Source organism: Aquarana catesbeiana, linkage group LG03 (assembly GCF_042186555.1).
Source record: "Aquarana catesbeiana isolate 2022-GZ linkage group LG03, ASM4218655v1, whole genome shotgun sequence".
Classification (NCBI taxonomy): Eukaryota; Metazoa; Chordata; class Amphibia; order Anura; family Ranidae; genus Aquarana; species Aquarana catesbeiana.
Genome location: NC_133326.1, coordinates 656,492,210 through 656,506,984, shown reverse-complemented (window position 1 = coordinate 656,506,984; position 14,775 = coordinate 656,492,210). Strand labels below are relative to the sequence as shown.

The window sequence follows — 14,775 nt, the reverse complement described above, 5'->3', positions numbered from 1 at the left end:
GCCCCCAGATCCCGGCCCCCCACCCTATGTGAATGAGTATGGGGTACATGGTACCTCTACCCATTCACCTGGGGGAAGAAGTGTCAATAAAAAAAAACACTACACAGGTTTTTAAAGTAATTTATTACACAGCTCCTGGAGTCCTCTTCCGGCTTCAGGGGTCTTCTTCCGGCTTCGGGGGTCTTCTTCTGACTTCGGGGGTCTCTCCGGTTCTTCTCTGCACTCTCTGGGTCTTCTGCCGGGCTCCTCCGCTATCTTCTGCTCTTTTGCCGCTCTTTTGCTAGCGGAGGAGCCCGGTCTGCTGCCTTCTGCCTTCTTCCCTCTTCTCTTCTTCCGATGTTGACACGACGCTCTCTCCGGCTGGAATGCTCTCTGGGCGCTCCGCTCTGACTTATATAGGTGGTGACCCCGCCCCCCTATGCCGTCACAGTCGCTGGGCATGCTGGGACTGTGACGTTTTAGGGGGTGTGGTCAACATCACCCGGTGACCACGCCCCCTAAAACGTCACAGTCCCAGCAGTCCCAGTTAAAAGCATGTTTTTTTCCTGTGAAATTCAAGACTCCAGGCACTGCGATCAGCTGCATTTGCACAGTGCGATTAGCTGCGGTTGCGGTTAGCTGCGGTTTGCCATTTCCATGGCAACCCGACAGGGTACCGACTCGCACTGTTTGGTATGAATCTTGAGGGGGAACTCCACGCCAAATTTTAAATACAAAACCGGCATGGGTTTCCCCTTCAAGAGCATACCAGGCCCTTCGGTCTGGTATGGATGTTAAGGGGAACCAGACCCGGCAGAATAGCCGTCCGTGTGAAAGGCGCCTAACACACCCAGGTCCAGACACAGCAGAAAAGGACAAGAGACCATTCAAACCAATAATAATCAAATTGATCTGTGAACTGGCCGATGCTTTGGTATGCTTTTGCACACATACTGTACACGCAGACATGGATAATCCAGTTGTTGTCTCCTGATTGCCTGGATTCCAGAACTGGGAGATTCCCAGCAGATCAGATCATAGATCTCTAAGAAAATCTTCAGGTAGATCAAACATTTGTGAATCACTGATTGTATTAAACTAAAGGAAGCCATACACCAGCAAACTCCATCTGATGAGGACATCCACCAGACAGATCATGACAAGCTGTGTCCTTACAGAGGCCCCATGCCCCACATCTGATATATTTCTGTGATACGTTCTCATCATTTCCTTTCATATATCATCAGTAAATTCATTTCACTCTACAGGTAAATTCTCATCTGGTGTCCTCTACCACATTTCCATCCATGCCCTGTATAACGACTGCTATGCCAAGGTCTTTTCTACTGAAGCCTATGCCCGAGAGGAAGGTGAGCAAACATCTAGGGGGAGATATTAATCAGAGATCATTATTGGCATAAACTTTATCAAACTTATTGACCTCCCCGAGTGCTTTTGGCATCACTCATATGTAGGTTTTTTTATTATAAAGTATAACAGAGTGAAAGCACACTTGCAGGATTGCCTAAAGAGAACCATTTACTTCTGGGCTTATGCAAGATTCCCAGCATTGAGTCTTAAAGGAAATCTGCCATGAGAGATATATGTGGGCTGCGATCGCTGACCTCTGCTTCTGATAATGCAGTTTACCTGGCTGTCATGCAGATCCTGTGGCTTCAGGGTATATTCACACCAGTTGTGCTGGGGTACGTTTGTGAGTGCATTCCCAAAGCATGGCAACCAAAAAATAATGGTTCCCTATGAATGCAGTTCACCCCAGCGTGTTTCGTTTCACTGCATTTGCCTAGCCCTGAAAAAAGAGTACAGCATTCAGCGCTACGTAACGCGTTCAAATGCATACAAAGGCTCATTAACGCAACACACTGCAAGGCAAAAAAAAGCAGCCACAACGTTAGCACATTACAATACTTTACAAAAGAATGCAATGGGGAAGCCGGCTTCCCTGTCCCTGCTGAAGAAAAGCCTCCCCATGCCACCACCATGTTTCACGGTGCGGATGGTGTGTTCAGGGTGATGTGCAGTGTTAGTTTTCCGACACACATAGCGTTTTGCTTTTAGGCCAAAAAGTTCAATTTTGATCTCATCTGACCAGAGAACCTTCTTCCACATGTTTGCTGTGTCCCCCACATGGCTTCTTGCAAACTGCAAACGGGACTTCTTATGGCTATTATTCAACAATGACTTTCTTCTTGTCACTCTTCCATAAAGGCCAGATTTGTGGAGTGCACGACTAATAGTTGTCCTGTGGACAGATTCTCCCACCTGAGCTGTGGATCTCTGCAGCTCCTCCAGAGTTACCATGGGCCACTTGGCTGCTTCTCTGATTAATGCTCTCCTTGCCCGTTAATTTAGGTGGACGGCCATGTCTTGGTAGGTTTGCAGTTGTGCCATACTCTTTCCATTTTCGGATGATGGATTGAACAGTGCTCTGTGAAATGTTCAAAGCTTCAGATATTTCTTTATAACCTGCTTTAAACTTCTCCACAACTTTATCCCTGACCTGTCTGGTGTGTTATTTGGCCTTCATGATGCTGTTCATTCACTAGGGCCCCCCGCGCTTTTCACATATTTATTTGCGGATCATTTTGAAAGCCATTTATCATTTTCCTTCCACTTTATGTGCCACTTTGTGTTGGTCTATCACATAAAATCCCAATAAAATACATTTATGTCAAAAGAACGCAACGCACCACAACGCAACCCACATGCGTTAATGGATGCATTGTGCTGTCAATGAGTACTGTCTGATTCCCAAACGAATTTGTGCATCAGGAGTTTTGATTTTGTTTGCTGCATGCTTATTGCAGATGAATAACATAACGTTAAAGTTTAGCATAAATTACAAGCATAAAAAGCAACGCAAGGGACCTTACAATTCATATGATGTGTCCCTTGTGCTGATTTTCCTTGGTTTAGGAGAAATTTTTGTCTTTCCATTTTTTTCTGTGCTGGGAACATATGCTCACATGGCGCCCCACCCCCACCCCCCAGCACTATGGCCAAGTGGTCACCAACGGCTCCTGATCACTCATTATAATCAATAACCAGTAAGATGGGATGTCAATCACATGGTTGGGAACCTCTTAAAGGGCCAGCAAGCCGGTGGTTAGTGGTTAAGGGCCCATTCACATGTACCCATTGCTGTGTATTGTAATAAAGCAGGGCAATGTACCATATATGTATTAGCGTGTTGCACTGCCAGCTTTTTTCAATGGCATCCACAGGACATTCAAGAAGACTCCAAGTCACATAAATCAGTACAGGTGGACCTAGAATATTTCAACAATGATACATTTTGTCACCAGTATCTATCTTTTTTATAGAACTTGGCAATTTAAAAGAATTAAGTTTTCACTGATAATTTACCCCAACACAGAACCTGGCAAAATCTGTTATTTTAAGGGAATAATTTTTTTTTCGTTCCACTTTCCCATATTGCACCAATATTTTAACCAATCTGCCTACTTTTTACTTTTTCACACTCTCATGTGACGGCTTGACATACCAGCCAATTGTAAACTGGGTAAAATAGGTGACAATTTAGTGGTGCATAGGGCAGCAAAATGATAAGCAATTACTGTACTACTTTGATGTGTGTAGTGCATTCTATACTTCTGACAGCAGGTGGTGCTGTTGAATTCTCTTAACAATTGTTAAAGTATAACTAAAGGCAAAGCTTTTATTATTTTTGGATAGAGTGGAAAGGAATTTTTTTTTTTTTTTTTGCTGTCTGTGTCCCCGTTAGGGAGATTCTCCCTCTCTATTTATTTACCATTATTATCGAAAGTGAAAGAAAAAGAAAAATCTAAGATCTAAAATTTAAGACAGAATTTCTTTATTACCTGAATTAATATTTTTAATTCCCCATTTTCCTGCCTTTTGAATGGCAATGATGGCACATATTTTTAGACCCCTTTCACATGGACAGAGTTGGATCAGAATGAAAATGCATATCCATGTCTGTTACAACTTGTTCCATTTTCCCTCTATGTTGTGTTGAAGGAAAAATGGACCCATGTAATCCCTTTGGGCAGTGAGATGTAAATGGACCTATATCCAAAGCAGACTTGGACGCAAACTCGTTACGTTTGGTCTGAAAAAACGTAAATTAAGTACATTTTCGGATGAAGAAAAATAATGTGGCGCATATTCAGTGTAAACAGTAATAAATATAAAGTGCAATGTTCAAAAGTGCAAAAATCAGAAGAACTTCATATACTGTGATCTTGCATATAACCGTGCAAAGAAATTTCCAAAAGTGCAAAGGTGCAATCAAAGTATTAATAAGTACATAAAAATGAATGTCCAATCAAAAAAACGACAAAAAAGAATACCTAAAGTGCTTGTGCAAATAAACAGGAAACATCCAATTCATCCAAAGTGTTGTCACCCAGTAATGTCCAATCATGGATAATAGATAGTTAATAAAGTAAAGTGCTTGGTGCAAGAAAAAATGGAAGACATCCAATTCATCCAATCCAATTCATCCAATCCAATTCATCCAATCCAATTCATCCAATTCGTTAGATTGAGCAAAAAAGGAAAAAATTGTGGGACTTTATATGAATTATATAATTCTATATATTCTATAATTCTATATTATGAATTGTTTAGGCTTTATTTATTGAAATCTACTATTATATTATACCATTGTATTTATTTTACTACCTTACATGTGTATGTACATCTTTTGTAATAAATAACCATGTTATACACTGATTGGTTCTTTTTATGTGCTTCATATAAAGTCCCACAATTTTTTCCTTCTTTGCTCAATCTATCGGGGATGGAGGTATATATTACTATTGCCTCATACAAAGTCCCAATTTAGTTTAGTTCTAGGTTTTTTTGTTCTCAATTCATCCCAGTGTTGTCACCATCCGCTGTGTACCAATAGTTTGCCCCAGCCTCTCACCTCATACAGAGACCTCTACGGGTCTAGTCAAGCCTCTTGTAAAAATGGGACAATGATTCCACAGCAAACAGTTGATTTCCAGAGGTATCTACAGACCGCTGCTATATAGGGATCACATCTGTGGCTCATCAAGTAAAGTTTACATGTAATGAGAGAAGGTGGGCTCCATAGTGCAGTAATCCAATAAAAGTTTATTTTAAAACACACGTAGTAACTTACAGTTAAAAATGATGCAAACAGCTTCACAAACGATAGAACTTCCGGTCTCGGCCGTGCCCGGAAGTGACGACACCCGGCTCCTCCCTGACACGTTGCGTCACTGAACACGTGACTTCATCAAAGGGTATGGAGGCTTATTATAGGCTTACCACTTGTTCTCATTGTCAGCCTCTGTCTGTAAATAAAGTCTGTATCAAACAATAAATAACTATTGCTTCCTTATCATAAGCAGGAAAAACATAGCTGGACACCACCAAGTAAATTTTTGTGTCCACTGTATGCCTTTCAAAACAGCATCAATTCTCCATGGTACACTTGCACATAGTATTTTGAGGAACTCCTGTGGGTAGGTTGTTTCATACAGCTAGGTGACCTAACCACTGCTCTTCTATGATTGTAAGCTGTCTCAGTTGCTTTTGTCTTTTCATGTAATCCCGAACAGACTTAACGATGTTGAGATTGTTGAGGTCATGTTCTGTGGATGCCATACCATCTCTTCTAGGACCACTTGTTCTTCTTTTCCCTGATGATAGTCTTTATGACTTTGTCTGCATGTTTTGGGTCATTGTCCTGCTGCAGAATGAATTTGGGACTGATCAGATGCCTCCCCGATGGCATTGTATGATGTCTAAGGTTCTGCCTGTACTTTATTAAGCATTGAGGATACCATTCATTTTGACCAAATCTTCAACTATTTGTGCAGAACCTCTGCCATGCTTTACTGTTGCCTGCAGCCACTCATCCTTGTACCGCTCTCCAGGCCATTGGCAAACAAAGAGCCTTCTGTAACAGCCAAATTTATTTCAAATTTTGATATATCAGTCCAGAGCACCCACTGCCATTTTTCTGCACACAAGGTCTTGTGTTCGATTTTTTTTTTTGTGGATACAGTGCTTTAAAAAAGTATTCATACCCCTTGAAATTTTCCACATTTTGTCACGTTACAACCAAAAACTTAAATTAATTTTATTGGGATTTTATGTGACAGACCAACACAAAGTGGCACATAATTGTGAAGTGGAAGGAAATTGATAAATGGTTTTCCAAATTTTTTACAACTAAATATCTGAAAAGTGTGGGGTACATTTGTATTCAGCCCCCCTGAGTCAGTACTTTGTAGAACCACCTTTCACTGCAATTACAGCTCCAAGTCTTTTTGGGGATGTCTCTACCAGCTTTGCACATCTAGAGAGTGACATTTTTGCCCATTCTTCTTTGCAAAATAGCTCAAGCTCTGTCAGATTGGATGGAGAGCGTCTGTGAACAGCAATTTTCGAGTTTTGCCACAGATTCTCAATTGGATTTAGGTCTGGACTTTGACCCAGGAATTTTCATACGAAAATTAGGAATCGGCTGTCGAAAGTTGTGTACACACTATACGAAAATCTTATGAAAATTCTTTGGACGAAAATGTTCGCCTGATTTTCTTATAGTGTGAATGAGCATTTAGGCTTGTTTCTGTACTTTGTAAGTTGTTAAATGATAACAAAAACTAAAATTTCATCGTATTTGAAAGCATCCTCAGTGTACAGCATTTTTCACAAGTGCCTAAAAACTTTGTACAGTGCTGTGTGTGTGTGTATATATAGATATATCTATATATAGATATATATATCTATAGATATAGATATATCTATATCTACATCTATAGATATATACAGCATGTAATGTCATCTTACTTTAATGTAATGAGCAAGTTCAAGGTCAATTTCTCTCAAAGAATTAAAGCCCATATCTTTTTTTTGTTCCTGTTAGTTCCTTTGGCAGGTCCCTCTTTTTCCATTCACGTTTCTTCGTCAGAAGTCTTCATTTCATGGGATGAGATACCAAGGCATGATTTAAGAGGAAAACTGAAACATTACACCATCTATGTAAAGAATAAAACAAGTTTTCAGCGGCACACAGGTACTCATTGTTATTCCATCTTACTATGTCTAAACACAGGTGATATCAGCACTATAGAGGTACCCACTACCATTCCTTTTCACACTGTGTAACCAGAGGTAGGATCAGAACTACATGGGTGACTATTACTGCCTTCACTGACACTGTAAAACTAGAAGTAAGATCAGCCCCACCTGGGTACCCATTACTGTCCTTTTTGATGCTGTAGAACCAGAAGTAGTATTGGCACTATATAGGTGCCCATTACTGCTCCATCTCACACTGTCTATTTAGAGAAAACATCAGTACCCATTATTGTCCCTAGTTATGGTGTCTAATCAGTGATAAGACCAGTACTACACAGATGCTGATTACTTCCATTCTAACACTGGCTAAATAGAGCTCATATGAGTACTCATGAATATCATCCCTGGTCCACTGCTTCAACTTCTTTAGGAGGGTAACCAGCCTCATTGGTGCACTCTTGAAATGAACTACCTAATGTGATTCTACTGCACACATGTCCCTAAAACTGTCCGTAGATGGATCGAAATTCAGCAGGAACCAGCCCAATTTTCGTCTATGGGCCGGCTGCTTGTACTGATTTCGATCAATTGATTGACTTTAGTACAATCAGCCTGTCAGGTTTTATTCGCCTGATCACTACGGAAGTGATTACCATTACCCATCAGATTGTGTAATGGAAGTGACGTTCTGACCAAAAAATACTTACTGCGCATGTGCTATGCATTCCAACATGTGTTCCATGGCACTATGCGTTCCAAATACTTCCTGATCTGATGGGTAGCGGTAATCTGATAGAACACCAATGCAGACATCTTACTACACCCAGCTATGTCTTGAATTTTAGAGAGTTTGGCAATAAAGTGAGAGTATATAAATAAATATACTATATTGACATCTGTGATGCTGTTTTGATGTTAAATTAGAAAGGAGCTGGACGCCAGCAGTAGGAAGGTGGTGGAGGCCATGTTGCTACACCCTGACACTGCTCAGCGCTAAACCTTTAGGCTTTCAAAATTAAACATCCAAACAGCATCACAGATATCAATATACTATACTGTATTAATTTATATACGCTCACGTTATTGCTAAAATCACTCTGAAATACAAGACGTAGCTGGGTGTAGTAAGATGTCCGCTGCCTCTGTTGTCGAACAATCTGATGGGCTCTGTTGGTAGTGAAGTGGAGAAGTGTGTGGAACGCATATCGCGACATGGAACGCATGTTTGAACGCATAGCATATGCGCATTATTTATTTATTTTGTAAGTATTTTTTGGTGGGATGTCACTTCCATTAAACAATCGGATGGGTAGCGGTAATCTGATAGAAAACTGGCAACTTCAGTGCCTTGAAAAAGTATTCATAGCCCTTGAAATATTTGACATTTTGTCATGGAGGAACCACCTTTTGCTGCAATTACAGCTGCAAGTCTTTTTGGGGATGTCTCTACCAGCTTTGCACATCTAGAGAGTGACATGTTTGCCCATTCTTCTTAGCAAAATAGTTTAATCTTTGTCAGATTGGATAGAGAGGGTCTGTGAACAGCAATTTTCAAGTCTTGCCACAGATTCTCATTTGGATTCAGATCTGGACTTTCACTGGGCCATTCTAACATATGAATATACTTTGATCTAAACCATTCCATTGTAGCTCTGGCTGTATGTTTAGGGTTTATTGTCCTGCTGGAAGGTTGACCCCTGCCCCAGTCTCAAGTCTTTTGCAGACTCTAACAGGTTTTCTTCTAACATTGCCCTGTATTTGGCTTCATCCATCTTCCCATCTACTCTGACCAGCTTCCCTGTCCCTGCTGAAGAAAAGCATCCCCACAGCATGATCCTGCCACCACCATGTTTAACGGTGGGGATGGTGTCTTCAGGGTGATGTGCAGTGTTAGTTTTTCACCACATAGCGTTTTGCTTTTAGACCAAAAAGTTCAATTTTGGTCTCATCTGACCAGAGCACCTTCTTCCACATGTTTGCTGTGTCCCCCACATGGCTTCTTTCAAACTGCAAGCGGGACTTCCTATGGCTTTCTGTTAACAATGGCTTTCTTCTTGCCACTCTTCCATAAAGGCCAGATTTGTGGAGTGCACGACTAATAGTTGTCCTGTGGACAGAGTCTCCAACCTGTATTTTCTAGTCCTTTTTAGATTGTGAAGGATTGGAATGTCTGTTTAAGCTTGATTTTATGGTGTTACTTTAAAATATTACCAGTATTAGCATCACCTAACTAACCATGATCATAGTATATAATCCTGTCACAGTCAGAGGTCAGGCTTGGAGGACAGTAACTATAGCAGTAGAGAGGCTTCCACCAACCAGCTGGATAGGTGAACAAGCAGGTCACCCTGGCAGATGACGCGGGCTCACCCGAGGTGCGTGGTCTAAGCACTAACCAGTATTCACCCGAGCTCCTGATAGTTGAGATGGGTCTTGCTGCGTGTTAGTACCAGGTCACAGTCTTTAGGAACGCCCTATCAGGAAATGAGCAACTCAGGGTCCAGTGGCAGATATAGCAGGTTGGGATCAAGCAGAAGCTTAGTCAGTAAACAAGCCAAAGGTTGGTAACAAGTGGTTGCAGGTTGGAAACAAGCAGAAGCGTAGTTGAGGAACAAGCTAAAGGTCAGTAACGAGTGGTAGCCAACATACGGACGGCCGCAGGAGTGACAAGAGCGAGATACTGGCTGGAAAGAGCACAATAATCTGGCTAATGCAGGGATGCAGAGACATGGCTTAAATCAGGAAGCTCTCGGGAAGAGCAAAGAGTTCAAGGTGCACGAAAAGCAAGACATAAGGCAAGGTTGTCTAAGCAATCGAGCAGGGAGCTGTCCAGCATCTCAGGTGACTCAGTTGGAGGAGTTACTGTCAGATGCAGCAGAGGTCCTGGGCTTAGGTCCTGGCCTTGACAAATACTGTCTCTTCCAGCACTGTCTAACCAGAGGTAGCGTCAGCATGACAAAGGTGCTCAGCACTGCCTTCTGTCACACTGTCTATGTAGAGATAGGTTAAACATTACAGAGGTGCTCATTACTGTTCCTTCTTACAATATCCAAGAAGAGATACGATTTGTCCAAAATTCAAGCCATGGGTGGCCCTGCAAGCACCATCTGACCTGACTAAAAAAAAGTCGACTGAGCCCTGTGGAAAATTATCAGTTGAACAGTGACTGCAACAATAGTCAGCAGTGGAGATTCCTCCATCAATACTGTTAGCATGCTGGAATCACTCATGTGCCCATGACTATCCCATCCTCATGTATATGGATTTTTATTCTACTGATTCTTTGTCTTTTATGGTAGATTTATCTTCAGTTCTGTGGTGTTTAATTGGTGGAATATTTTGTTTTCTTTTTCTTGTCATGTCATCTTTTTGTCTTTTGAACCTGTTTTTTATATATGTCTTTAGGATCTGTGTTATGACTGAAATACTTTTTAACATAACATGATTTTAACATACTGTATTTATCATATGTACAGTATATGGCAGGAATTTCACCCTCTCAGGACTGTCGCCACATGGAGCGTACACCACCTTCATAACAGCATCCACAGCAGCAGGAGAAGGGGTGCCAAGTGCCAACCAGACATTTCAGACTAACATAGGTATGTATCCAAGAATGAAGAATTAGTGGACTTTTTTGCTTTGGGTGCCCTATGCAAGGGCACAACAGGAAATAATAGAATAACTTTTCTTAGCCATTTGCTGACTGCAATACATACTGTATCTATACATTGCAGTTTGCAAGTGGTTTACCGGGGTTATGGCTGAAGCCATAACCCGGGTATTGTTTTTATTCAGCCGGCGGCTAGTTTTCTCATGAAAGCAGTCCGAGCGGCTCATTAGCCACTAAATCTTGCAGGTGTTTCTTGGGCTTACTGTTCTCGTCGGCGCGCATGAGAAGCAGTACGACCGGCTAGTCACAGAGGCGAACAAAGACTAGAGTCACTGCCAGTCCAGGGTGGAAGTGAACAATGTTTTTTTTAAGCAAAAGAACACTTTCTTTTGTATCTTTTGCTTTTAATGGTAAAGAAGAGATCTCTCAATAAAGAGGACCTGTCATCCTTATTTCGATTACAATGGATGTTTACGTCCCTTGCAATAGAAAAAATAAATTGTGTAAAAATAAATAATAATAAAAAAATTAAAGCGACCCTGTCCCTCCATGCTGGCATGCAAAAGCGAACACATACGTAAGTCAGGCACGCATATGTGTTCACACCACACATGTGAGATATACCTGTGAATGTTAGAGTGAGAGCAATAATTCTAGCGATAGACCTCCTCTGTAACTCTAAACAGGTAACCTGAATTTTTTTTTTAAAGTACCGTAGTTTGTCAAGAGCGTGCACAATTTTGAAGCTTGACATGTTAGGTATCTATTTACTTGGCATAACACCATCTTTCATACGTTACAAAAAAAATGTGGGTATATCTTTTTTTTATCAAAAAAATTTGAAAAACCACTGCACAAATACCGTGTGACATAAAAGATTGCAACAATCGCCATTTTATTCCCTAGGGTCTCTGCTAAATGTATGTATATATATATATATATATATATATATATATTTGGGGGTTCTAAATAATTTTCTAGCAAAAAATACTGATTTAAACTTGTAAACAATGTGCCTGAAAAATCACCAGAGCGGGTGTCACCTTTGGAATACTTGTCACATTTTTCGGTGACAACTGTAAAAATGTGGATTTCCAGTCACTTTCTGCCCTGTGACAGTGATCACTGGGACACTTACAAAGTGTGAATCTTCCCAGCAGGGACACAGTGAAAAAAATACAAGGGTATTTCCCTTACTTCAGATATATTTCCCTTTACTTCCAGTTGTATTTACAAGGCAAGAAGTGAAGGGAAATTTTCCCAATGAGAAACACATGACAAATTCTGTTAAGGATTGTAACCACACCCTACTGTATCAAATTTAAATTGTCTTCGTATATACTTTAATATATAACTGTTTGGTTCCTTGTCCCTTTTTTATTCAATTGGCTTCATGGTTTCTTATTTTATCCTTTATGTCTATGATATCTCAGGAAAGCGGATTCATCCACTGGCTTTGATCTCAATGTCTCTGATCGGCGTAGGCATTCTTGCAATGGCTATCTTCATACATCCCTTCCTTCTGGCTTTGTGGCCAAAGATCCCGAAGCCAGAGAATAAATTTAATGGTGCCACTGTCAGCTCTAAGTTTTTGGAACCACAGCAGGTATGGTAACCCCATTGTATGTTTTTTTTTTTTTATCATTTCTACAAATGTTTCCTTGTAACTTTCTAAAATCATAGAGGCTATTTCAATTGCTGTTTCAATTAAAGCTTAGAAAAGTCAAAGTACACAAGTTCAAAGATTCACCCTCCAAAAAAAAGATATATGCAGGTCTTTAAATCAAGCCTTCATTTACCTCTGTAGCTGTGAGAAATGTGGAGAAATCCATCTCTAGTGTTCACAACAGAGGCACTGATGTCCAGATTCCCCATTACTTCCTATGGAAAATCTTGACAGGCCTGCCAGCCCTCTAATGTAAACACACTACAGGTTTTGTAATCTGTTAAAACCCACATTATAATTTAGAGACTGATGATCTTTGATGATAAATTGCTTCACAGTGCCTATAGACACAGAGGTTAGTGAGGGCTTGTTTAAAAGAGGAACTAACCTCTGGAAGGTGTACACAAAAGGCAAAAGAGGACTGGGTATGACTAGTCACTAGTATTGCCTATGGTCTCCCTGTAGCTGATCTTTCCCCATTACTGACTTACCATGCCTTGTTCTGGCTAGTGTTCCTGTATGGAGGGGGCCATCTTGGCAGAAGTAGGTAGCAAGGAGATCAGTGAACAACACAGTAGGGGCATCACCAAATCTTATTCCGAATCTGCTGAGATTAGCAGAAGTAGTAGTGCCTTAGATCTCAAATACAGACAAAAGGTACAATTCTTTTTTCGGAACACTGCTTAGGCAAAGTTAACCCCTTCCAGCCGACCGCCTCCCAGCTCTTTAAGCGTTTTAAAAGAGGGGAGGCAGAGGCGGGCATTCGGGTCATGTGACCACTGTGATTGGCTGTCACAGTGCTGGAAGCACTCAGGGAGCGTGCCCTCAGTATGGTAAGTGGTTTACACAGCACCATATATGTGTGGCCACTTAGCGTAAAGTCCCACACACCAAGAAGCTGCATATAAAGTATCTCACAAAAGTGAGTACACCCCTCATATTTTTGTAAATATTTTATTATATCTTTTCATGTGACAAAACTGAAGATATGACACTTTGCTACAATGTAAAGTAGTGAGTGTACAGCTTGTATAACAGTGTAAATTTGCTGACCCCTGAAAATAACTCAACACACAGCCATTAATGTCTAAACCGCTGGCGACAAAAGTGAGTACACCCCTAAGTGAAAATGTCCAAATTAGGTCCAATTAGCCATTTTCCCTCCCCGGTGTCATGTGACTCATTAGTGTTAAAAGGTCTCAGGTGTGAATGGGGAGCAGGTGTGTTAAATTGGGTGTTATCACTCTCACTCTCTCATACTGGTCACTGGAAGTTCAACATGGCACCTAATGGCAAAGAACTCTCTGAGGATCTGAGAAAAGAATTGTTGCTCTACATAAAGATGGCACAAGCCAGTGATGATGAACCTTGGCAGATGTTTTGAAACTACATTTCCCATGATGCTCAACTAACTGCATAGTGCATGAGCATCATGGGAAATGTAGTTCCAAAACATCTGGGGTGCCAAGGTTCGCCATCACTGGCATAGGCTATAAGAAGATTGCCAAGACCCTGAAACTGACCTGCAGCATGGTGGCCAAGGCCATACAGCACTTTACCAGGACAGGTTCCACTCAGAACAGGCCTTGCCATGGCCGACCAAAGAAGTTGAGTGCACGTGCTCAGTGTCATATCCAGAGGCTGTCTTTGGGAAATAGACGTATGAGTGCTGCCAGCATTGCTGCAGAGGTTGAAGGGGTGAGAGGACAGCCTGTCACTGCTCAGACCATATGCCACACACTGCATCAAATTGGTCTGCATGGCTGTCGTCTAAGAAGGAAGCCTCTTCTAAAGATGATGCAAAAGAAAGCCTGCAAACAGTTTGCTGAAGACAAGCAGACCAAGGACATGGATTACTGGAACCATGTCCTGTGGTCTGATGAGACCAAGATAAACGTATTTGGTTCAGATGGTGTCAAGCGTGTGTGGCAGGTGAGGAGTACAAAAACAAGTGTGTCTTGCCTACAGTCAAGCATGGTGGTGGGAGTGTCATAGTCTGGGGCTGCATGAGTGCTGCTGGAACTGGGGAGCTACAGTTCATTGAGGGAACCATGAATGCCAACATGTACTGTGACATACTGAAGCAGAGCATGATCCCCTCCCTTCAGAGACTGGGCCGCAGGGCAGTATTCCAACATAACGACCCTAAACACACCTCCAAGACGACCACTGCCTTGCTAAAGAAGCTGAGACCAGCTGAGAAGCTGGTGATGGACTGACCAAGCATGTCTCCAGACCTAATCCCTATTGAACATCTGTGGGGCATCCTCAAACGGAAGGTGGAGGAGTGCAATGTCTCTTAACATTCACCAACTCCGTGATGTCCTCATGGAGGAGTGGAAGAGGACTCAAGTGGCAACCTGTGAAGCTCTGGTGAACTCCATGCACAAGGGGGTTAAGGCAGTGCTGGAAAATAATGGTGGCCACACAAAATGTTGACACTTTGGGCCCA

At 41.6% G+C, this 14,775-nt stretch overlaps 1 protein-coding gene across 3 annotated transcripts in view; it reads left to right on the top strand.

Annotated features, from left to right (window-relative positions):
- The window catches only part of IL27RA (interleukin 27 receptor subunit alpha), a 68,890-nt gene that overhangs the window by 42,378 nt on the left and 11,737 nt on the right, over positions 1-14,775 (top strand). For all 3 annotated transcript variants that reach the window (XM_073622755.1, XM_073622754.1, XM_073622753.1), the window contains 4 exons: positions 1,248-1,349; positions 6,890-7,039; positions 10,521-10,646; positions 12,091-12,263. In XM_073622755.1, the coding sequence (XP_073478856.1) occupies positions 1,248-1,349; positions 6,890-7,039; positions 10,521-10,646; positions 12,091-12,263 (551 nt within the window). The remainder of the gene's footprint in view (positions 1-1,247; positions 1,350-6,889; positions 7,040-10,520; positions 10,647-12,090; positions 12,264-14,775) is intronic.